The sequence below is a fragment of the Aspergillus aculeatinus genome (genome assembly GCF_003184765.1).
Source record: "Aspergillus aculeatinus CBS 121060 unplaced genomic scaffold BO66scaffold_99, whole genome shotgun sequence".
NCBI lineage: Eukaryota > Fungi > Ascomycota > Eurotiomycetes > Eurotiales > Aspergillaceae > Aspergillus > Aspergillus aculeatinus.
Genome location: NW_020291568.1, coordinates 41,424 through 66,193, shown reverse-complemented (window position 1 = coordinate 66,193; position 24,770 = coordinate 41,424). Strand labels below are relative to the sequence as shown.

Genomic DNA, 24,770 nt, shown 5'->3' with positions numbered 1-24,770 from the left:
GAAGAGGATGAGGACGAGGAAGAGAGATGGGAAGATGGGAAGATGGGAGGATGGATGATGGATGATGGATGATGGGTGAGGCTGACAGCAACAGTGATGATGGTAGCCTCAGGAACATACGTCCATCTTACTTATCATCAACACCACCACCTCATCTTAATTTGACTCTGTCGCTCAACTACGAATGCTCTGCAATTATAAGATTCCTGCACCTGCTCGACAACTACCATTCTTAAATTATTGAATATGACTTTTGTTCCCTTAACTTAGATTATCTTCATGCCTAGCAACCCTCTCACCTTGTTCATAATAATGAAGACCCGGTCAGTCCATCCATCTTTAATTAGGCAGGAAAGTCCACACCTGTCAATTGCCAAACCAATCCATTGTGCTTGATACTGACCCCATCCGATAAGCTATTAGAATGATCAATGACTCGTGGCTTTGCCCGGAAGTTCATCATAAATGATTCTCGGCGCCGGTCTATATATAAATACCATGGCAAGTTTTAGGTAACCCAGTAAATTCCCCACCAGTCCGCAATGACAGCTCCTGGTGAACAAGTTCCAGGTTCTTCACAGTCCACAAGTCAATGCGACCACATTTTCTGTCGCAGGGCTCGTACCGTTCATAAGCTGGGGATTAAAAATAGATTTCATTCCTGTCCTGTTCGGAGCATTGCCGGATCGTCGGACTGGTGCCTATTTATCCAAGATTCAAGACATCTAACTAGTTATCTGAACTACTCACTCATACTACACACACTCAGCCACAACCATGACTTACCATCTTGAGGCAGCAACCACCCATTCACCACGTTGCTCCTTCCTTGATTCATGCTGTATCTCTCAATCAGTACTTTCCGCAGACTAGATGATAGTATACCTAGGAGATAATCTCACCTAAAAAATAAGGGATTACTATGTAGCACAAAACACCCCCCAGCCTAATCTCACATCAGAAGTTGAATCCGAACATCCCCGAAGAAGAACGAGGTAAGAAGTACACCAGATAATCGGAAACCTCCAAGGTAGAGCCATGATCCGATACAAGCCCACTCGGATAACCCTCGGAGACGGAGACCTACGCTGTCACCTCCAGCGGCTTCTCAACCGCCATAGTCGCCTGGCGGAATGGCACCAACACGATCAATTTCTGAATGACAGCAGCTTTGATGATGGCGAGGACGATGCCTTTCTTGAGTCTGACTCGGACCTCTTCTCCGCACCGTCCGTGTCGCCGCCAGATTCTATCTGTTATTCGGCTCCAGACGAGGCTCTTGAAGACGGCTCGTCGCCGCGTGGCAGAGGAGGAGGAGACCATAACACCAGGACTGAGTGCCCACCAGGGGCGTCCACTGCCCCTTCGTCGACGAAAGACACAGGCTCGCCGGTCATTGTTCAGCCATCCACTTTGTCATTAGAGACGGCAAGGTCGGCTGAGAAAAATGTGGATGTGCACGGTGAATGTCGGCTTTCAATGGAAGGTCAGGACACTCCCTTAGGCGGTCGAAATGGGGAAGTAAATCGATATTCACCGGGCTGTCATGGCTTTCCAGATACCTCTTTGTCTGACTGTTTAACACAACCCACAGCAGTGTCTAACAGTGTCAGGGGTGATGTCACAGGTGAAACACATTCTCCCAGGCCTTGCTCTGTGACTCCTGTCTCATTTGATTCTTCTTCTCTGAACCATCGATCGGGCTTATTCTCTTCAACTTCTCTTCCAGAACCGCTAGACACTCGTGCTGTTCTTCTCACCAATCTTCTCACCAATCTATTGCTTGAGAAACAGCCAACGCAGCAGTCAGGTATGAATGAACGGACCACAATTTGTGGCCTGTTCAGAGAATGAGGCTGATGTGCCGCTGAAATGTAGTGGATCTGAATCGGACCCATACGGCCCTGGACGCAGCAGACGAAGAACGTGGCACAAAATCTGATATCGAGAATCACTCACGTTCCTTGGTAACAATTCAACCGGGACGAAGCACAAAGCCCATCTCATCTTCTCTGACAGACAAAGAGGAATTCAGAAGCACATCGATCACAGACACAATGGTCGATGGTGGCAAGACCAGGTTGCGATCCTCAAAAAGACCAACACGCGGCCAGCGGGCCAGTAACCGCTTGGGTGATGCTGTGCCAAGCTGTGACAGTTGCGCGCTGGGAGCCCACAATCCCACACCTCTAGATGATGAGGCAACTTCCGTCACTGAATCGCAGCATGGTTCTCGACCTTATTCTCGATCGACAGAAGCACGCTTGCACGGTTGTCCGGTTGACAATGGTGGCCCTAAGAACACCCAGCGTCCAACCAAGCTGGTGAAACTGAAAGGAATCAACCTTGCTGTTATTGACAAGCTGTCACCCAGTGCCCAGACTGACATAAGCCAATCGCTCCGAGTGCCAGACCGAGATACTGGAACCGGTTCCTGCCAGGGCTACGGGGATCCACCCAGAACCATTGCCGGCAAAGATGAGGTAAGTACAGGTCTATTCATGGGGAAGCTAAGGAGTCTGTACAGCCGCAGGGCTGATCTCTCTGTTTCCACCAGTTCCGTCAGGAAAATCAGCCACCAAGGTCTGCATTCGCGACGCCCACAGCACTTGCTCAATCATTGGCCCTTTCTGGCAATGGGAAGTCACATACCCTGATGCAACCAATGAGTGCGAGAATGTCTGCCACACAAGCCCACCCTTGCGAGGAAGAGGAAGATGTACGTATTCCCGCACTCAGGCGTGCGCTGAGAAGACCTCTGATGGGATTTCCCATTGGACAGCATCGGGAAGCGGCCCTCCACTCGATTGAGGTGGAGGCAGCAAATTTCGAAAAGTACGTCAACATGGCGATGTACCAGATGCTCGCGAGCTCAGAGTCAGAGGAATTCAGAGATTTGGTGGAGTGAGAGCTACGAGCACCTTGCCCCTCGGAAGAGCGGAGCCATGTCTCTCAACAAGCTCGTGGCTGACCAGTCGGATGCGCTCCTTTGGCTGTCGAGTATGGAACAGTGGGCGGAGAGGCACGTCAGCTTGAAGGTGCAGCTACTGGCATGCAATAATGATTTCGGATGGTATGGTACAGTGCAGCATACATAGGAGGAAAGGCTTTAGTTGGGACAATGTGCGATCACTCAACTTGTGCAGATCCTGGCAATGGAATTGTTAATGCGAAGTAATCAGTAGCAAACAGGAGATATCAAGATGTCATGCTAGATTTGGTTTGGTGCACTGCCTTATGACATGCACAGTTGACCAGTTGTGCCCACTGCCCACTGCCCACTGTCTAGCAGTCGTCCAGGGATTGCCCCATTTCTATCTTTGGTGCTGAGGCCAAGACTCGGGGACGGACTGTAAGTTAACTAGTGTGGTTCCAAGTCCACGTTATCAGGCCACGACAGCAACCTCTCAATCTGGATGATCAGTAAGAATGTTCTCCGAAACTTTTATTGACCAAAAAAAAAAAAAAGATAACGAGAAGTAAAGACAATGGCCCCAATCTTTCGCCATCGCAGGCTGTGGTGTCGTCAACACTGCTCCTCTGCTCCTCGTGGACTATGTATGCACTTTGCGGTTTTGTCTTGATGCCGATGGCAACAAAGCACTTACGCGTCCCCGGTGGGCTGCCAGCCTGCTACGAGTAGGACTGGCTGGTGCAGTTCCTGATTGTTTGGTCCACCGTGTCGGCGGCGGTGGAGCCGGGCTAAGGTTCCTTTGGGTTTGGTTCACTGGACGGTTTGGTGGGTTGGTGGGTTGGTGCCTGAATAACTACGAGTACTGTACCTGAGGCTAACAACTATCTACGAGCACCTTAGGTATAACTACCGGTGGTTACTGTACGGTGGAGTTCAGCGTCGAATAGGTAAACAAGGTATAGACCAACTTACAAGCAAACAGGAAACAGGATAAGACTAATCTCTATTTTTGAATTTATGGGACTGTAGGATATAACCTAATCTTATGGAGTACGGTAGGTAGTATCATATCATCTTCCTCCTAGACCCATGCACATACAGCAGGGGAAAGCATACCGGTACTACCTCGTCTGCATTAACTATAGGTCGACAGCTACAACCACAACCACCCACCCACCCACCGTACCAACTCCTTTCACATTCATACCCATGACCAACAGCACAACACCGCACCGCACCGCATCGCACCGCACAGCCAAAGTAACCAACCCAGCTAACATCTACCTAGTCTACCAGCTAAACCTCCAATCCAAGCTACGCAAAGAAGCGGCAGAGTACACATGACAGACGCATGGCATGATACCGACCGAAAGAGTTGAGCTGCACTAAGCTGCGCTGAGCTAAAACTTGGGGCTAGAGCTGCGCGGTCATGGGGGGGGGGGGGAGGGTCAGCCTTACAGATAATTGAGGCTAGATTCTCGGTGAAACATCTGTGGGTTTTGTTTTGTTTTGTTGCAGGGTCAGGTCTCGCTCACTGGGGGTCGATCCACGATCCATCGGTGCAGTGGCCCGGGTCTCTGCAACTGACTGCGAGTAGTGTAGTCAGGCCGATTGGTTTGATATAGATAGATCGATACGCCCCCAAGAGTCACGGTAAGGAATTTGGGTCGCGGTGTTTACAGACCACCGACTCACCACATCACACCAGATGGCTTGATCGGGCAAGCCGGATGCGAAACATCTATCGGTGCATCGAAGCACCGCAGTTGAGCTGAGAATAGCAAAATACGTCTCACATGAGACACGCGAATGACAAGCTCATGTCCGCCCGACTGATGTTTCATACCGGTCCCGAAATCAAGGCCGATCAGGGCCCAGCCGGAGGTGGCCAGTGGCAATGACATGCATCCAAATATAGATGGGCGAGATCACAAGCACCTGTCGCATATCACAGCTCATTTCGGGAACATAACAGTCTAAGAATTCTTGCTCATTTATAAATCTTGGGATATTCTAGCAAATAATGTAGAAGAAGAGAAAAGCTGGTTGTTTCACCATCACTCAGAACAAGAAAGATGCCAGCACAGATATCTCCCGTACATCGCTCTCAAGCAGACAAATAAAAAAAAGCAAAGGGGAATATGAAATGGGGACAAAACAGCGGGTTTATGGGCGGAAAAAAAAATCAGACTCCCTGTGTATCATTTTTGATCCCCCGGTCATTTCAAAATATTAAATATGTGTCGTCTATAATCACTCAGCGCACGTTTAGTTCTTCTTGGCGAAGACCTGGGCACCGTCAACCAGGCGGCGCTCAGTGTTCTGTCTACCGTTGACAAAGTCGGGGTAGTTGAGGGTCAGCTCAACAGCACCGTTGACAATGTTGTCAACAGCCTCCACACCCAGCATGAAGGAGTGGTCCTGGTTGCCGACCTCGTAACGCCAGCTACCGAAGCGACCACGAGTCCAGATGTCCTTGGCCTGAAGCTTGGGCAGGATCTGGGTAAGAGCACCCTCACGCTCCAAACTGGGGGTGGGGTAGCCGTGGTCGAAGCGGCGGTGGTAGGTGGAGACGATCTCATCGGTGGGCTTGAGCATCTCAGTGTTGACAAGACCCTGGATACAGTCGGCCAAGAGGGTCTCGTGGTTCACGGCCTTCATAGAGGACTCGGAAACCTCCAGCATGATGGACCAGTAGGGACCATCCTGGGGCTCGGTGTTCTTGGGCTTGGAGCCATCGGCAAGCTGCTGGGTAGCCAGCTTCTTGGAGGACTCGGGCTGGTTGTAGGGGGAGTAGTTGGAAAAGATAGTGGCACGGTAGAAGGGGCAGTTGTCCTCGGGGAAGTAGAGCTGCGGAAATCCTTATTAGCACAGATTCTTTTTTTTTTCTTGGCGAATGTGAATCTCTTACCCAGCACTTGTCACCGATTCTCTCAGGGCGTTCACCACGGATACCGACACCAATGACGTGAGTGGAGGAGTAGAAGAGCTCCTTGGTAAGGCCGATCAACTCCTGGTCGCCGATCTGCTCAGCAAGGTAGTCGACAGCCATGGTCGAAACGAGCTTGTTGTAGCCAACGGTGGTGCCATCGCCGAGGGTGACAGTCTTGTTGTTGGCGTTGACCTTGACAACCTTGCCCTTCTCACCGAAGCGAGTCTTCTCCTTGGGGAGAGTGTTGGCGACGGCAATCCAGATACCACCGGTACCATCACGAGCGGGGAAACGGAAAGTAGCGTTGGGACCCCAGTTACCAGCGGTCTTGTTGAGGATGACATTGGTCGTCACAGCCTTGACATTGGGAGCAGCGACACGCTCACCCAACCAAGCGCATTGCATCTGTTCTCAAAGGTTAGCAATCGAATTCACTGGCGCCATCAAATGCGTTGACTCACCTTAGTGGTGGGCACAGCCCAGACCTTGTAGTTGTAAGGTCTCATGAAAAGGTCGGCAATGCCGACACCCATCTGGCGGACGATCCACTCATCGAAGTTGGCGGGCTTGGTATTGGCCACACGAGCCTCGAGAGCAGCGTCAATCAGACCATCGATACACTTCACCTGCTCCTCCTTGGGCAGCATGGAAATGTTGTTCTGGAAGGGGTAGGGAACCCATTGTTCCTTGCAACGGACGTAGGAGATACGCTGGTGGGTGTACCAGTCGTCGTCCTTGGGAAGAGCCTCGTTGATGCAGTCATCGAAGTACTTGTAGTGGGAGAAGATAACGTGGCCACCGACATCGAAGAGCTGCCATCGCGGTTAGTCGAGGACGTTGCACGAAAGGGTGTAGGAAGTTTCTAGCGGAGTACATACGAAGCCTTCGGGGGTCACATCGGTAGAAGCAAGACCACCAGGGATCTCGTTGCTGTCAACAATCAACCAAGAGGGACCATCCTGTGTCTGGCGTCAGCATTGGCGATTTCGTTGCTTGGTGGTGGAATGCGGAAGTTCGTACGATCTGGTTAAGACGCTTGGCGGCACCGAGACCAGTAGGACCGGCACCAATGACGAGAACGTCAACGGAACTGTAGGTTATGGACAACCATGTGTAAGTATATAGCTTCATGAATCCAGTTGCGACAAACGATGGAGGGGGAAAAGCTCATGGAGGACTCCTTACATGTCTGGGTGGGTCATCCTGCCTTGTAGAATATCCTGGAAGCTGGGGACGCGGTTCAGAGTCTTGCGGGCGAGGCTCAGCATAGAAGAGGAATCGTGAAGCTGCAGGGAAAGGACTGCAGTTTTGGATTTAAGGGAGAAGGGAGAGAATGCCGCGAGGATGGAGGGGGAGGGGAGGGTTGAAGAGAGAAGAGAAGGGGAGAAGAAGAAGACGGTGAGGGAGAGCGAGGCGGGGAGGGGAAGGTATAGGTAGCTGTTATCAAAACGCAACGCCGCCGGTCGGGGAACACGAAACGTGACAAAGTGAGCGGTGGGTGGGTTTGGGTGGAGTGGAGAGGGGGGGGGGAAAGAGGAAAGAGGAAAGAGGCCTCAAGGCTCAGGCTGCCGGGAAGGATCTGTTTCAAGTTTAGGCCCTAAACAAAAATACATAAAAATGCAAAATAATGAGAGGTTAATGAGAGATTGCAACGAATGGGACATCAATGGCAAATGGAACGAACGGGCTGGACCCATTTCCGTCAAACTTGAGAAAGGGGCAAAAGGCGAAGGAAGATCGAAAAAAAAGGGGGAAGCCCCGCTCACTTGTTCTGGTTCGAGGTTAGTGTGCCTGTTCCGTCCTACGGTTCGTCGCCAAACAGACAACCATCATATGCTGCACTGCAGTGATATGGATACACCCATGCTGATACTCATATTACTAGGTGCACTCCAGTACTATCACTCTTCCACTCTTCCACTCTTCCCACCCAGTCGTCGCAAGCTGGGGGGCAGAAATTGCGAGTCCATGTGAGACATGCAATTAGAAGTCAATCATGCAATTGGCCTGTCTATCTGCAATTCTTATCAGCAATTTGAGCCCGATCCATGATACACCTGGCAGTTCTGGACGGTCTCTGCCTCATCTCATTTCTCATTTAAGGCTAACGCTACGGAGTGCTCAGTACTAGGAGGAGGAGTACTCCGTGCCCTGATCGAACTAAGTTATCGTCCAAGCTTCCCGCCCTCCAGCTCTTTCCAAGCATTGTCTCGGCAGGCCCCGACTTCATCCGTCGATATTAATCCCTACCATGCAAATTCTCTAATCTACTAATGACATCGATCCCACTGAAGGCGTGCCCCATGGCCCGGTAATCTTCATTCCCGAGATAAAACAAGTTGACATAACTACCCAGTAACTACGATATACGCATCTGGGTTTCAGAATCGGACGAAATTCGACTGGATCACTTAGTCTATATCATCTTACTACTCCGTAGACCATCTAAGAATCTCCCCGGTCAAGAGTGATGTGCTTCCCGGACAAATCACAGACCACGTTTAGGTCACCATCATTGCCTGTCGAGGTTGACGCTCTGATACATGTTCCTGACTCGTAGCACATGCACACTATGTATGTACCGAGTATAAAGAATGTGACGGATATCGGCCCTTCATCACATCCTTTCCGATCTGTCCTGCTGGAGAGACCCTCCACGGAGGTCACCAAAAGCACGGTTGCTTACCAGCGATGAGCATCCGATCAGCATGCAACTACCCCGAAGAGTAGTGATCTGTATCCCCTCCCCTAAGCCCCTGATGTATGGGACAACCATGCATGAGTGACAAGAGGGCCCGTCGGGTACTACCTGCGGTCCATCACTACTCAGGGCTAGTCCACGACGTCCAGTACGGACGGTACTTTAGGTAGAGCCGAGAGAGGAACACGGATGTCATCGATAGACATCGGCAATGGGATCATCCCCTATTCGGTCCCTTCAGGCTCGACACGTTAGCTGAACCAGAGACCGGCAAATCTGGCAGGGTCCACTGATGGAGCCTGCTGAGAAAGGAAGGACCATGGGGATCTTCTACCAGAAACTGAAGGTTAACGGTCATCACTCCTATACAGTATACGCCGTACAATGGATACACATCTCAAAATTTCGAGAACCTGTCGCGGACCCCAGGGAAGCCAACGGAGTTCTCATCCACCCAGGGCCCCAGGGATCAATGCACTAGAGAAAAGCTTCATTTTGGCCCCTCCCGCGGGTACAACTCGCCTGTTTGGCGTTGATCTCGTTGTCTGTCTGACGTACGCCGGGGCGCTCTTCTCTCCGCCCGTTGTCGCCAGAAGAGCCGCGACAGGATCGTGGCTTTGGGGCGGAACGGCACATGAACGAACTTTCCGTGTGCACGTCTCACAGCCCGTAGGCATAGCAAAGCTAGTGACAGTCATTGTAGTCAGAACTGCAGCAGTTGCTGTCCGGTCTTGCTATAATAAGTAGTACACAATAGGACCCTCGTGGGTGAGGGAGCCAAGTCGCCGGTGGCTCTCGTCTCCAACCCACGCCATTGAACCATGACGATGTCGTCAGGCCCTCAGCCATCCGATCGCCGCATTCTCCACCGGCAAGGGACCTTCGCGGCAGCGCTATGGACAAGTGGCCGCTGAACGCGGGTCAGACAGTGCTTGGCTAGTGGGCTGCTTGCGTAATGCGGCCGGTGCCAAACCAGAAGCCATAAATTTTGATCAGCACTCGGTTGATGTTCTTGCTTCGATTGGATCCTCCTACAGCCTCTATCTGACACAACCCTACCTACCCTGTATTGTTTCAGGGAGGGCAACGTCTTTTGCCCTGTAGCCGTCGTGACGAGCATCGGTGGCCCATCGCACACCCTCACTCAAGGCACGACGCAAGTCAGATCGAAAGTAAGCGCGCCCCAGAAAGGGAAGAAAACTTTGTCGCAGCCACTTCTCCATCTCGTATCGGATGGCTCATGGCTGACTGTCCTGAACATTGGAATTCGAATCGCTTTCTCAGACCTGAAGAGAAGGCGAATGGAAAAGGGGCTACTGATGGAGTGTGGGGACCTGGAGATTGACACCAACCACCAGTGGTCCTCGCCGCCAGCTATCGCCACGAGAGATGAACAATCGCCTCGCCCCACAGCAGTTTCATGGATCGCCTGCCCACTGGGGTGGTTGGACAGTCAATCGAGACCCCGTTAATTTTCGTACTCTTGGACATGGTAGAGACTGATGGTAGAAAGGTAAGGAACATTTGCCGAAGGCCGCAATACTTTGGATGTGCTAGAAATGGTTCTGTCGAAGAAATGTAGAATCGATGGAGATGCACTCCAAAAGATCGAGACCCTCAGACTGCGGAGGAGAGAAGATATGCAATACCTGTCTCTACCATACGGGTATTGATACGTATCCAACACTGAGCTAGGATTGGGAAATATAGGAGTAACGATGTAAAAAACAGTAATGGTATTATTTAGTACACGCCACCTTTCCTCCTCGGGTATTGATCCTTTCCCAGTGCAGTGAGTTGGACCCAGTCCATCCACACTCCACTTTCTCTCTTTTGGCCCCTCAATTGTTCTTCTTCAATTCAGGCCAGAACTCGAAATCGCCCGTCAGAACCAGTGAGGTGAATGAGGTAGTCATGGGAAACAAGTGATAGACCGTGATAGATTGAGAGCCTGGGACTGGAGATCTAATAATAAATCCTGGTGGCTTACATTAGGGTACCAGTCTATCAGAAAAAAAAAGGCCGACCACCACCAGCCGCCAGGGTCGGTCATTATTCATTTAATATTTGATTAACTTGATTATATTGTCCAGGTTTCTGATTCGATCAAGGCTTTATGTGTGTGTGTGTGTGTGTGTGTGCGCGCGCTTCTTTATCCACCCGGGATTAGGATGATGATGGTAACATTTCAATGTAATTAATAGGTTCCATTAAGAGGAACATCGCCGATAGTTAGTTAGAGACAGATGTAGTTATTGAGACTGCATGGTAGTATAGGCGGTGACTTATAGGTAGTAAATCAGGAACAGTTGCAGTTCCGGCAGGATGCTTGCAGCGACGAGGAACGGAGACTGCAGGGCCGGCCGCTAAACTTGGGAAGGGAAGAGTGGGTGCCGGGCAGTGGATGGAACTGGATGGGAAGCTTGACTTCCAGTTCCCTCCCTCACTGGAGCCCCGACAAGGTACTGGTCCGCCCCATCCTTCCCATCCTTCCCTTTCCCTTTTCCATCCGTTCCCTCTCTGCTCTCCAACTTCACTTCACCGAACAACAATTTAGTGGAGGCGGAATCCCCAGCTAACCAGCCCTCTCTGCTCTCAGTCTCCGTGCTCTCTTCTTCCTTGTCTATTCTTCTTCTCTTCTGCTCTACTCTTTCGCCCCTGCTAAGATTCAATTCTCCGTGCCGTGTTCACAGCTTCACACTTATCTTGGGAGCGAACCAACAAGAAACAAGCCGTAGGTGTTGCCCACCCCCCTCCTCTCCCTGAATCTTCCCCCATCCCGAACCAGTTCCGAACCACCCATCCCATATCATCCTTATTATTCGACGGACAAGCCAGACACATACGTACCCCAATCCATCCGATCGGTTTGATCAGCCCTCTTCCTCTCTCGTCCACTACCCCCCCTCCTCCCCTTCCCTGCCTCCTCTCCCCTCTTCCTCCACGCTCTTCTTCTTTTCTTCCCTCCATCCTCAGACATTGAGTTTCACACCTCTATCGTCCTTCCCCTTGCCTTTCAGTTCTTTTTTCTTTCTCCTTATCGCTATTCGGACCAACTCCAATCTCATTCGTTAACAATCATCTTGATCGCAGACCCTCTCCTTGCTGCCCTCGCTCACCTCTTTTTCCTTTTCCCTTGTTTTAATTATCACTCCTGGCATCTGCGAAATTTGGACAAAGCAGCCTTTTACGGCCGCGCCCATTCGACTTCCAACGCTTCTTATCCGACCAGACTCCAATCTTCACCATGAGCTCCGAAGGTGAAAAGGTCAGAACCTCCGGTGAGGTCTCTCGTCCGGAGCCTACTCTGCCCACTGTCAACCCTGCCGTTGATAAGTCGGAGCCTCCCAAGCCTGCCTTCCACCCGGCTGTCTATGTCAGGTAGGTTGCTCAAGAACTACTCCAAGCTGTTGCTACGCAGTGGTACTCATGAACAATCAGCGTCTGGATCGCCTTGAGTTCCAGTGTCATCTTGTTCAACAAGCATATCCTTGACTATGCTCAATTCCGTGAGTTTACCTTGATTTTTCCCCACTGCACTTCTCCGACTAATCTCTGGACTTGCGCCATCATAGGTTTCCCTATCATCCTTACGACATGGCACTTGGCTTTTGCGACCTTCATGACCCAACTCCTTGCTCGCACCACCACTCTGCTCGACGGCCGCAAGACGGTCAAGATGACTGGTCGCGTCTATCTCCGCGCTATCGTTCCCATCGGCTTGTTCTTCAGTCTGAGCTTGATTTGCGGTAACGTGACATACTTGTACCTGAGTGTTGCTTTCATCCAGATGCTCAAGGTTCGTTGATTATACTTCATCTTCGGTTGATCGGATTGCTGATTGAAAGTTCCAGGCCACTACACCTGTTGCTGTTCTGTTCGCTACCTGGGGTATGGGCATGGCTCCTGTGAACTACAAGGTGCTCATGAACGTGAGCATCATTGTCGTTGGTGTCGTCATTGCCTCTTTCGGTGAGATCAAGTTCGTCATGATTGGTTTCCTGTTCCAGATTGGCGGCATCATCTTCGAGGCTACTCGTCTGGTCATGGTCCAGCGCCTGCTCAGCTCTGCCGAGTACAAGATGGATCCTCTCGTGTCTCTCTACTACTTCGCTCCTGTGTGTGCTGTCATGAATGGTGTCACCGCTTTGTTCCTTGAAGTTCCCAACCTGACCATGGCCCACGTCTACAACGTTGGTGTGTGGACCCTGCTGGCCAATGCTGTCGTTGCTTTCCTCCTTAACGTTTCCGTTGTCTTCCTGGTAAGTCGCGATGGTCCTTTTATCGATCTGGTCTAGCTACTAACGCCCGCCTACAGATTGGCAAGACCTCTTCGCTTGTTATGACGCTTTGCGGTGTCCTCAAGGATATCCTCCTCGTCGTCGCTTCCATGATGATCTGGCAGACTCCCGTCACTGGCCTCCAGTTCTTCGGTTACTCCATCGCCCTCGTCGGTCTCGTCTACTACAAGCTTGGCGGCGACAAGATCAAGGAGTATGCTGGTCAGGCCAACCGCGCCTGGGCCGAGTATGGTGTCACTCACCCCGCCCAGCGCAAGTTCATCATCATTGGTGCCGGTCTCCTGATCTTCTTCCTGCTCATGGGATCCATGGCTCCCAGCTATGCTCCCGAGCAGGTCGCCAGTGTGAAGGGAATGCTCGGTGGAGCCACTGCTGGCAATGCTTAGAGGGGCTCGCGCGCAGTTTCTCGCCTGCCCCTATGATAGTGGTATCGCTTGAGGTCGCTGAGTCCGTTATTCAATCTGCGTTGTGGTGTTCACGGACTGATTGTGGGACGATGACACGGAGGCCAAGATTTTCCCGGTATCATCCGTTTGTTCGAAAAAAAATCATGTTTGGATATGCATGGCTTCGATTGGCCTAAGATAATGTGCCCGTTTGGGATGGAAATGCCGGAGGGTGATGGGGTTGTCTGGGCCGGCCACATGCGGGGAATGTAGCTTGTGCCTAGTCAAGCTCAGGGCTCGGAAGCGCTCATCTTCCGGTGCCTATGAGCTATTTCTTCGGTCTTCCTCCCTTTTTTTTTTTATTTTACATTTTTCTGAATCCCGGTGTTTCAAATCTTAGAGGGAATTTGCTTGGTGTATTGTTTCGTGGGCTGCGATGATGAACAAATGTTTGCGAAATGCCTAATTCGCAGGAGGGACTGGAGTTGGATGCTTATCTGTCTGGTCATTTCCCTCTTGTGCTTCATATTCCCCTTCGATATCTATGTTGTGTTTGACACCACCTTCTTGTGACTATACCTTTTTTTTCACCTTTCTTCTTTTTCTTTTTGACACCCCCAATATTTTACTACATGATGAAGCATCACCCTGTTATACAAGCCAAATAGAGGTTCCATTTTTCGTGTTGAGCAGATTGTCATGATGATGGTGATAGTGATCGGCGGGGAGAATTTCTCCGAGCCGGGGGAGTGTCTCGGTGCAGGTGGATTGTCCGCACTTGGCCGTAGACCAATCACGTCCTTTCAGGGCACAAGCCAAAAATGGTAGGCGGTGGCGTTGGCCCGGGCAAGCCCTTGGACCTCAGATCAGGGCTGCGACGCGCGGACTGGCCTTTTCTTGGAGTAGCCGCTGTCATCCAATCACGGAGAGCCAACACTTTCGAATCTCCACTCCCAAGTTCAATTCAGTTGCATGGATGGGTTGCCCCAGGCAATTGTCCATTGACCAATAATGGCTCCGTCCTTACTGCTGCTGTGCTGCTTGATCCGAGGGTGGGTGGATCCCTAGGTCAGGCCTCCTAGCCTCAGCCCAGACTCTGTCGCTGTACCGTACCGTGTACCGTACCGTCACACGCGGATCCGACCAGCGCTTATCCCAGCAGACCACCCCCCCATGTTACAGTATTGTGAAGTACTGTGCAGTAACGCAGTAACTGAGACAAGGCAAATCCTGCTCTTCGTGGAATCTCTCCGCATCGCAATCGCTGGTTCCGCATCCGTCAGCAGTCAGCACTCACTCACTCACTGCACTCACCACTGACTTGCAGCACTCATCTTTCTTCCTCCCGTGCACTGCCAATTCCTCTCAGCTCTCCCTCTCTCTTCTCTCTTTCTTGAGTCTCTCACGCGTCGCTTAACCCATTCATCCACTCATCCACTCATCCATTCATCTTCTTCCTTCTCCTCCTCCTCTACCCCGTGATTCTTCCGTCTCTTGTTGGCTGCCTGTCTCCGTCTCGCATAACCCTACCTTCTCCCTCTTTCTCTTCCCGTCTTCTCTTCCTCTTCTCTTCCTCTTCTCTTTCTCCTCCTTCCTCCATCCCTCTCTTCTTCCTTTTCTTTCCTCATCACATCATCTACTACATTCACCCACACCCTTTCAATCTCGCTTCACTCTGCTTGAATCCTTCAATTCACTTCTCATCCTGTCTCTTCCTTACATCATCTCCTCGTGGCCTACCTATTCGATCTTACCTCCTTCACTTAGGGCTAGATCCCTTCACAGCTCGGATCTTTGCGCTCAAACAGGTGGTTCTAGCTTATTGTGTCCCGCTCACTAGACAGAACAGATTCCGTCTTCCAGCTATTTTCGTAGTTTCCTGCGTTCCGCGGCGATTCCCTGCTCGTCATGTGTCCCATGATGCTCAACAGCCTCTCCGACGGCCCGGCCATGGTCCTGTCCCCTCCCCAGGAACACGCTTTTATTCAATATCCTCATCAATCCCGCTTCAATCCTGGCGCTGATGCACACCGAGGGCCATTTTTCGCGAATGGCACCCGTGCGTTTGCAGCATCATCCAATACCTTCACTGCCAGACCCTCCCGCAAGAGGTCGCGAGATGATGTCGGGTATGACGATGAGGTCCCAAGCTCTGGCGGACCTGTTGTACCAGCTCCAACCCCCGCGAAGCAGGAAGCAGAACAACCCATTTACGGCCCGGGTATGGTTCTGCTGAATCCTCGTACCAAGATGGCTATCTCTGCCGAAAGTCAAACCGGCACTTGGTACGAGGAGACTGCGGAGAAAACTGTCAACAATTCTGCTCCGCTGTCCTCTCGATCTCAGATGCTCCAATCCGGCGCAGCTGATCCTCTCAGTCGCAAGTCTCAGCGCCTCGATCCTTCCGCCCCGACTGTGGACGACATCACCCTTTCCTCCATCCAAAGCCGGCTCAACGATACCAGCAACACCGATGACAATCGTCGCATTCTTCCCGCAAGCTCGCGCCTTTCTCCAGAGGAGCCCACAGTCGATGACGCTACCCGCATGTTGGGGATCAGTTGGCAGCGGATCGTGACTGAAGACTCAGACATGGCGGCGGCAGTGCGCGGTTGGAAGAAGTACATCGACCGTCAGTTTTCCGCCTATCTCATGGATTCCGAGATCCTCATGAAGAACCGAGCATTGAACGCTTATCTCGTGACCGCACGTCCTGTCACGCCCATGGGTCCTGCATTCGTGCCTGCCTTCTTCCTCTTCAGCGATGACCTCACTCAGGCTCAATTGGTGGGCTCTAACTGGGACCTCTGCCTCCAAAATCTGCGGTCCACCCCTATTGTTTTCGAAGGAACCCAGATTCTCAGCGCCTCCGACAGGCCTGCTCAGAGCCTTCCCTCCGCGGCCCCGCAGAACCTTCTTGGGGCTACTCAGCAGGAGCCTGGTCTACCTCTCTTGCAAACCCTCTGTGCCCAGCCCACCATGGTTGAGACCGGCCTTGGTGCTGGATTGAACAACAGCGTAGGAATGGGGACGGGGATGGAGATTGACACGTAAAGCCAGCGCAGCATCCGGTCAGCAACCACGACAACATCTTCAAAAGTTTGCGTACAAACCGACAAAAGACCGATTCAACGACCTCGATAATAGGCGAACGCAAAAGCACCACCGACGGACTAACCTAATTCTCATGTTTTCGGGCAGCACTTCATATTCCTCTCTTCGATCACGCCCGTCCGTATCTCATTGATATATGTTTGTGAAATCTTTTCCTTTTTTCTTTCTCTCTCTTCTTGGAAATCGGCGTATGGGGACTGGACGGTATGGGACATGGTGGGATAAGGCTGGTCTCATGGACTGGGAGACCGTCATGGGCATTTCGACTCTGTATTTTTCATATTTGCTTTTGGTTTCTTTTCGTTTCCTTCTCGTTTGTTGATATTTCCTTGACATGTCTTTGATGTGACATCCGACATGATCTTAACATTTTTTTTTTTTGATATAAGAAAAAAGCAGAAAGAAAATATGAAAAGATAAAGAAATGACGAAGGTGAGCCGAGTGTCAAGGTGTGTAGAAAGTGAAAGAGGGGAAGTTGGTTGGGTTGGAATGGTTGGAATGGTTGGGTCGCGGCGAGATCGAAAGAGCGGTCAGTCCGTTCTCCGCCCTACGATTTCCCCAGGGTGTTGTAGATCTCGCAGTACTGCCAATTCGTTCTCTCGCTTCAGTCAACCCGTTCATAAAGGAAGATATATGATAATGACCGTAATCGAGATGGCATCTGCTGTCAGGTCCGACCGAGCATCCTTCTCCCATGGATGTCATGTCATGTCATGCTGAACAAGAACCAGCAGCAGCAGTTGGCCCTGCTCGACCTGTTCCTTTTTCTTTCCGTTAAGGCTGGTCTGCCTATAGATAACAGTCAGTATCAACGCTGGTCTTCTAGCCCATGAAGTTCAAGCACGCCCCAAGAACCAAGATACTTACTGCCATGTACTCACCGTATGTGCGGAGTGTTGTACCCTCCCTCCCTCCCTCCCCCGCAATCAACCGCCCCGTAAATCAACACTCATCACCTACTCTCTCTCTCAGGCGCTGTAGCGAACGCATTATCCTATACGTTAGATAATGAGTGAGTTGGAGCTCGAGGATCTGCAATCGACGCCACTTGCCATCACTACAATATCATATAGCTATCCCTGCGCCCTGCAACCCTAGTAGTAGTAGTAGCGGCAGCGGCAGCGGCAGCGGCAGCGGCGAAGGGGACGGGGAGCGGGTTAGTTAGGGCTGGGCTGGGCTCTGAGCTTCTTCCCATGTCTATGTCTATGCCTATGCCTACCTAATTTACTGTACCTACTAACTTATAAGTTATCTATCCCGATACTGCACAGTACAGTACAGGACAGGACAGGACAGCACTCAAGGCCATCGATCGAACATGAAGCTGAGCTGGAGGGAGAAGGGGCGGGGACGGGTTGGGGGGGTGTGACTATCCGTTCATGCATCTGTATAGCTCAGCTCAGCTTTAATGCGTGCATCGACAGTAACTGTACTGTGCTGTGCTGTACAACTTACCAGACCGCAGCATGGTCGATTGTCGTTGTTGATCTTGCTCGGTGTCTTGACTTGCCGGCAGAAGGGGAGGGGGATTTTGGGCGATGCTGTGGATGTACGGAGTACTTGGACTGAGAATCCCAAGGTAGGCAAGTCTAGATCCATATAATCAGGACATGCGTTTGCTCTTTCTTCGAGAAGCGAGAAGGGGATGTATTCGATTGTGAGACGAGAATAATAGCTACACTCTAGGAGAGAAAACTGATAGGTGGGTTTTCGGAATGGATGGGCAGGCTGGGTCAGCGTCATGCATGCACTGCAGGAGAATATTAGGACGGGGCTTCGGAGTATGGCTTATAGATCGTAAAAGGAAGGGGAGCCTATATATCGACTTCCTTCACTGCTTTCTGCGTTTCGTTCAGGCTCTTTAGGTGGCAAAGGAGTTGAGAGGTTGTAGCGAGGAGAGACTACCTCTACCTATTATATCACGCGACTGATACTGAGGAAGCCAGCGACTGAGGATAAGTAGAGGGAAGCCTACCATAAAATCAAACAACACATCCAAGTACATGTCTCAATGCTTTCATCCTCACAACTGTCATTCCGGTGTATACCGTGGTGGAACTATTAACTTGTCTAGTACTTGGCTCTACAGGATATAAACTATTTGCTAAATACTGTCTTGAACTACGACAAACCAACTCTGACCCTTCACACCAACAACGCACATCCTATCGTCTCACATCTCACATCTACCCCCCTTCTTCAACCAACTATCCCCCTACCGCCTCACCGTGTCTCTACTCACCACACAGAGGCCCTTTCACATCCAATTGACTCCTCGAGAACCTTACCTCAACACCACTTAACTCGCAGGCTTGATCTCCGTGACCTCCGTGCAAGTCACCGATCCTTTAGTAGTCTCACTCGATCCTTCCGGTTGGTACGGCTTCTTATCCATGAAGAGTTGGTCGATGTTTTCGAGACTCATGTTCGCCGTCTCAGGGTAGTAGAAATAGATGATCTGGCCCAGCCCCTCCCGCATTAGACTGGACACACAGAAACATAGGGGAAGATCAACCAACTCACCGGCACAAACAGCAAGTTGAAACACATGAAGATAAGATACCCCTTCCATTCCAGATCCTTGATGAGGACGGGCGCGATCATGGCGACGAAGAAATTCCAAAGCCAATTTGCCGAGATACCGATGGCGGACCTAGAACCGCGGATTAAAAATAGCTCTCGTTATCGTTCTCCCAGCTTTTCTCCTGTGATGGAGTTGAGTTGGCAGGGGAGCCACCGGCTGGAATGTGGTGGGTACAGTTTCATTGGGGTTGGGGGCGGGAGCATTTCGTACCCTTTGTTGCGGACATGCAGGGGAAGGATCTCCGGTCCATACACCCACGGTATGCAGTTGATGGAGGCTCCGAAGATGAGCATGAAGAGGAAGAAGAATGGCACTGACGCCGTGGCCGTTGCTCTTTCGAGATCGGTTCCTGGGAAGACGGAATTTAGGATCCCTGATAGTTCGACCATTTGCCTGATTTGGCAATCCACAACGGAAGAGGCTGGGACTTTTTGTTTTTTTACCTTTGAACGATAGAAGAATGGAGATCAGGAGCATGCACAGGAACTGGCCAAACGATCCCCACATCATTGGGCCACGACGTCCCAGGCGATCGGCGTAGAAGGTGGGATAAAAGGAGCCTGGGGTGCAGGCGGTTAACGGTCGTCGTCCCGATGATCCAATCATGGTCTCAAAGGAGAGAACATACCTATGACAAACATGAGTTCGATCACTCCACCCAATAATAGACTGAGCTTGGCATCGAGGCCCACGTTATATTGGAGAACTAAGGTGGCAAAGTGTCAGTAGCCATCGCGCGGGTGGGTGATGAATGTTGGGCTTCTACCGATTGTCGAATAGGTCTAGCAAGATGTCAGTAGTGATGGTGGTTGTTTCGAGCTGTCTCAACTTACGACTATCACGTTAACACCACCCATCTGGTTGATGAATTGCAGCCCATAGGCCAGCAAGACTCGTCGACCGGTGTGAAGCTCATCCTTCTTGAAGATCTGAGACCATTTGTACTCCCCTCGAGCGTTGTCAGCTTCGATGGCTCGGCGAATTCCTTCTGCTTCCTGGATGACTTTTGGGTCATCCGCTTGCCGGTCGTAGAAGTCGCAGAGCACATGCAATGCGGCGTCCTCATTTTTATGGCGATACAGCCATCGGGGACTCTCAGGGAGTCTAGCTATCGTCAGATGCACTGTCTTCACCAACTACGTCTAACGAAGTGGGAGCTCACCCAAGGATAAGAACAGAAACACCAGCTGCGAGGAGAAGTTGGCAAGCAATCGGGAGTCTCCAGCTGATAGAGCCATCGACATAGCTCAACCCGTAGTCGAACCAGTAGGCCACGCAAATGCCAACACTGACTGCAAGAGGCTGGCTGCAGACATACATTCCTCGTTTCCGTGCATCACATAATTCCGACTGATACACCGGCACGGCTGCTGTCATCACACCGGTTCCAATGCCCGTGAAGAAGCGGGTCACGAGTATCTGAGTCCTAGAAAAGGAACAGGTTTGGGCTGTGCCTCCAATCTGCACGACAAGGAATTCGTCCGTGTTAGCCTAGTCCTCGTCACTGACATATAGACACTTACACACCATAATCACAGCCATCGAGAACCACATCGACCTTCGAAACCCAAGCTTATCACTCCGTAGGAAGGAGATCACCGTTCCAACCAGACATCCCAGGTTGTATATGGCCACTATGAATCCCACCATGCCCGAGCCAGGGTTGTCCACCATGGCAAGGAAATCCTCATTTGACACAATCCCCGAGTATATCCCCTGATTGTAACCTGTAAAACACCAAGAACCAAGTCAGCCGCACCGCACTTTTTGAGACCAGTTCGAAGCAACCTACCGAAAAGAACAAACGCTAACTGGCAAGTGAACAAGATAGCCATGCGAAGGCCGAAGCCTCGGCCATAGATGTTGAGCTTCGCCATTATCCCAGTCAGAAGAATAGGAACCGGGCAAGCTTGAGCAAGCGCAGATAATCGGCACAACCGTCAATATCTCAGGCAGTATTTATACGTATGTAGTCCTGAAGGACTGGATTGCCATTGACGACGATGGTAAGGGGGCTCAACGCGGAGTGGGCTGGCTGTGGATCCGGGACACATGGACTTGGTGCACGAGAGCCAACGTAGCATGACGACTTGCTGGCCGACTTCTCTGGAGCAAGTAGCTGATCTGGGACCGGTAGCTGAAGCCATACTAACCTCTTAGAGACCAAGCGACGACCCTCCATACCAAAGGGTTCGGCTCTATACCGGAGTTACCACAAAAGTACGGTGGGCAGGAGCCATAGTGCGAGGATCCCGGAGTCAGACGACGATTATGGTAACATCCAGTAATTCTATCCGGCTGTCTCGTGCATTCTGTATCGGGGAGAAACCCTGCCTCACACATTCCTCATGGCTCACGGAAGGTTGACTTCCGACTGGGAACGACGCTATATCTGGACATGGAGTCGCGGTTTCAAGGAGGCGAGGGTGTAACCAAAGATCACTAGCAAGGTATCGTGGTCATCCGATTCAGAATTGACGTTGTACTTGAAGTGTAAATCTTTCGAGTGGGAAAGTGTTGAGCGGCTCTAGCAGGGGTTTCCATGGAGCAGCTGCCTAAATGTGAACCTTGGCAGCATCTTTCAGAGTCCAACAAGGTCAAATACCCCTTGCCTTGGTATTGACCAGAGCTTAGAAGGTCCTGGGGAGTCCCTCTGCCTGAAGAAGCCTCCTCTCATTGCCGAGAAGCCAGCGTTGTAGTTCTTGGGCGCTTTGATGACGGCCATGGGCGAGGAGCTGCTCTCTTATCGTTTGAGGCGTCCAGGCTTAGGCTGCGCCCATGTATGCTGCAAGCCTCAGAGTTCTAAGGCTGATTCCAAGAACTGGCCAGACTCAAGCAAGACAGACGAAAGATCGAGGCGATTGTTGTCAAGACTTTCCGGTCTCACGTGATATCCACACAACAGGAAGGTGGTCAAATCCTCAGCTCAGTCCAGATTAGGCCAAAGTAGGGGCTGTGAAATTCATTCAATCCGTTGAGTTCTTCCGCTCAGCTTAGGCTTGGAATCGGTTCTTACTTTTTATGGATAGATTGATCAAACCTGGAATGGTAGTTATTAGTTCGTTGCCAGCTAGTGGAAGCTCTGTTTTAGCTATATATACATGCCCTGGATATCTTATCGGTTTCCAAGATGATCTGCTCCTGACTCTAAACTCAGTCACTATCATAGTAATCACTTCCTTCATCGTAGTAGTCTCCGTAGTGTCCTGCAAAAGCCGCCTCAACACCGTCCTCCGCGTCCTCGTCGTCGTCATAGTCGTCTTCCTCCTGTTCGTCGTCTGAATAACCACTTTTCTCACCGGCAGCAGGGCCCAGGGCTTCCTCGTTCGCAGCCGGTTTCTCTGTTGTGGTGGTTGAGGGGCCGGGCTGAGTCGCTTGCTGTGCGGGTTCAAGCACTGCAGGTGGCACCGTGGACGACACCGCAGGCACAGAAGGCGATGCTGTCGAAGCGGCTGCAAGTCCAGCTCGCCGAGTGACCGCTTCAGGTTCGATACTAGCGCTGCGCCTCGAAAACACACTCTGACTACGACTTCGGCTTCGACTGAGACTCTCGGCCTTCGCTTTCGAAGATTCGTCGGCGCCTCCATCGTCGAAAAGAGAATCCAGAAGTCGGTAGTTGATCTTTTTACTGAACCCTCTGCGTTCCAACATTCGCCGAGTCGCTTCAGCAGGGGTGGAGGCACGAGTACTTCGTCCATCGCCATCTTCTCCTTCCCCTTCGAGATACGTGACATCTCCCAATCTTCCCTTGCGGCGTTTCCGGGGCTTGTTGACTCGGCCGTCGGCGCCAGGCTGGTTTTCAGCTTCTGCTAGGGCGCGTTTCAAGGCTTTGGCCTGCTGTGCTCGTAGGTAATCTTTGTTCTCATGCACCCAAATTCGCTCCTTGATTTCGACTTCGGCGGGAGTCAGCAAGCAATGGGCCACTTCTGGGTCTGATTCAAACTCGGCAGCATCAATTTCTGTGCTGTCCGACACTGGTGGCTTGGGCAGAATGACAGTGCTTTCGACCATATTCGAGCCCTGTGTCAAATAGGAGGCCATTTCATTCTCAAGCGCCTCTTCAGACGCAACCTGTTCGGCCGATGGAAGGGGGAGTTGAGGTCTTTTCCCCTTAGGGCGACCTGCCGGGGCGTCTTCTCCGAATTCGGACGTCGCATCGCTGGTGACGGAGGCAGTCGACTGCCGTCTTTGGCTGAGATCGGTTGCCATCAACGCCGGGTCAATGGGAAGGTTGGGGATCGCGAAGCCATCGGAGTCAACCCGTCTAGGCTGTTGCGCCTCAGGTACGTCGCCCTCGATTTCAGCCGCAGTCTCGGCAGGTTTTCTCTTGAAGGACCGCGATGGTTTCCGACCCTCTCTGGATCGAGTAAATGAGGGCGGGTCGTGTGCGTTTTCCAGTTGGACCGAGCGGAATTGATCGACGGTTAGCTCACCACTCTCGGTCGAGCTAAATTCGTTGAGTCGTTGACTGATCGTGATCTCGGTGACTTTCACCACGTAGACAACTTCCCGGACCGTGCGGCGAAAGTTGTTCATGCGGGCAGCAAGAATCAGCGCTGCACCACAGATACCAGCAGGACGACGACCTGTAGTCATCCAGTCGCGGTTCATGCGCTGCACAATGCGCACAGCTTCGCTAGCGACCTGCATTGTGCTAGGTCCGAATTCAAGTTGTTTGGCGAATCTATAAATCAGACTCTCGGGATCAATGGGGTTCATGAGGAAGATGGTGCCTCCGAGGCGTAGCTCCTCCAACAAGGCCTTGTACGTCCGACCTAACTTGAAGACGTTCAGCATGAGCACATCAGCAAAATCAATGAGCATGACCGTGTTGCCGTCCTGTCGACGGCAGGCGATGTACAAGCTGACCGCGGCAACAGTCTTGGTTCTGCGACCTTGAATGAAATTCAGGCCGACGGCCAGCTTGAACACCTGAGTGGCTGCCTTTGAGGCACTCTCTGGGATCATCAAGGCGCGAGACAGCTGCGTGATGTACCGATTACCGTTGGCTTCAGTGAGCTCCCGGCTCTCTGTGCCTCCATGGAACCGGCCAGGGCCCGTGCTGCGAACATGCGACTGGTCTTCACCGACAAATGTTCCCTGAACGACGGCAGCACCGGAGGACGTTTCACCGAAGGTGACTTCGGAGACAATGTTTGCTTCACTAATGACAGTACCACACCCGGAACAGACCTTCTGGCCGTCATCCTCGACGATATGAGGGGCCGGACAGCCTGGGTTAGGACAGGTAGTCGTCTTGGGATGGGTAGTCGGCCTGACCGGTTGAGGCCGGGAGATCGGCTGTGGCCGCCTGATGGGGGTTGAGCCTGTTGGCTTGAGACTGGCCAGACGTCCCATGGGGGGCGCCCTGGGGCCAGTTCTGGGCGGCATAGGCCGCATTCCGGGTCTTGGGACGGACATGATGAACTAAGCGTGAGGGGGATTGCCCCGCGAAGAAGGGACAAGGGGCTTGAAACGAGGTCGATAACTGCGCTAGATGTTACGCCATATGCTTGAATTGGCGTAGATAGATGGTTGATATGATCGGCGGGAGTTCCGAACCAAAGCCGGAGTTCAGGGAATATGGAGAGTATGGAGTATGAAAGAGTAGGTAGTCGAGAGAGAGAGCTTGGGAAAAATGGATAATAGGGGATGACAATGAAAGGGGAGGTGCGGGGTAGCTCCGCGCAGATCGTGCAGCTGCACCGATGACTGTGTTACGCTGATGCGAACAGCCAGGGAAGAAGAGTGATGTTGGTTGAATATCTCTGTAAGATCGCGAAAAAGATAAGACGTGTCGGACACGCGTTGTAAAGTGGTGAAAGTCGCGATAAGTG

At 51.7% G+C, this 24,770-nt stretch overlaps 6 protein-coding genes across 6 annotated transcripts; 3 read left to right on the top strand and 3 right to left on the bottom strand.

Moving 5' to 3' along the window:
- Positions 1-1,038: 1,038 nt before the first annotated feature.
- BO66DRAFT_444620 (uncharacterized protein) lies at positions 1,039-2,908 on the top strand (the record flags this gene model as incomplete). The annotated part of the gene is made up of 4 exons (XM_025651602.1): positions 1,039-1,462; positions 1,879-2,483; positions 2,558-2,719; positions 2,783-2,908. The coding sequence occupies 4 exons, from the start codon at positions 1,039-1,041 to the stop codon at positions 2,906-2,908; spliced, it is 1,317 nt and encodes a 438-aa protein (XP_025497648.1).
- Positions 2,909-4,896: 1,988 nt separating this feature from the next.
- Positions 4,897-7,339, bottom strand: BO66DRAFT_362392 (protoporphyrinogen/coproporphyrinogen oxidase). The gene is made up of 6 exons (XM_025645066.1): positions 7,032-7,339; positions 6,867-6,936; positions 6,725-6,805; positions 6,308-6,658; positions 5,826-6,251; positions 4,897-5,764 (listed from the first exon to the last, which is right to left on the bottom strand). Exons 1-6 carry the CDS (start codon positions 7,112-7,114, stop codon positions 5,183-5,185), a joined length of 1,593 nt encoding a protein of 530 aa, XP_025497647.1. The 5' UTR covers positions 7,115-7,339; the 3' UTR covers positions 4,897-5,182.
- Positions 7,340-11,656: 4,317 nt separating this feature from the next.
- Positions 11,657-13,279, top strand: glfB (UDP-galactofuranose transporter). The gene is made up of 5 exons (XM_025643045.1): positions 11,657-11,928; positions 11,989-12,056; positions 12,123-12,346; positions 12,402-12,809; positions 12,866-13,279. The coding sequence occupies exons 1-5, from the start codon at positions 11,795-11,797 to the stop codon at positions 13,232-13,234; spliced, it is 1,203 nt and encodes a 400-aa protein (XP_025497646.1). The 5' UTR covers positions 11,657-11,794; the 3' UTR covers positions 13,235-13,279.
- Positions 13,280-14,729: 1,450 nt separating this feature from the next.
- BO66DRAFT_260619 (uncharacterized protein) lies at positions 14,730-16,381 on the top strand. Its single transcript, XM_025643044.1, has one exon. The coding sequence runs from the start codon at positions 15,143-15,145 to the stop codon at positions 16,286-16,288; it is 1,146 nt and encodes a 381-aa protein (XP_025497645.1). The 5' UTR covers positions 14,730-15,142; the 3' UTR covers positions 16,289-16,381.
- BO66DRAFT_260612 (uncharacterized protein) lies at positions 16,382-16,793 on the bottom strand. Its single transcript, XM_025643043.1, has one exon. The coding sequence runs from the start codon at positions 16,682-16,684 to the stop codon at positions 16,475-16,477; it is 210 nt and encodes a 69-aa protein (XP_025497644.1). The 5' UTR covers positions 16,685-16,793; the 3' UTR covers positions 16,382-16,474.
- A 1,650-nt stretch (positions 16,794-18,443) lies between these two features.
- BO66DRAFT_424621 (transcription factor TFIIIB subunit BRF1) lies at positions 18,444-24,762 on the bottom strand. Its single transcript, XM_025650181.1, has 9 exons — positions 22,464-24,762; positions 20,461-20,660; positions 20,096-20,394; positions 19,763-20,037; positions 19,562-19,639; positions 19,377-19,493; positions 19,144-19,282; positions 18,873-19,002; positions 18,444-18,807 (listed from the first exon to the last, which is right to left on the bottom strand). Exons 1-9 carry the CDS (start codon positions 24,352-24,354, stop codon positions 18,649-18,651), a joined length of 3,288 nt encoding a protein of 1,095 aa, XP_025497643.1. The 5' UTR covers positions 24,355-24,762; the 3' UTR covers positions 18,444-18,648.
- Positions 24,763-24,770: the final 8 nt, after the last annotated feature.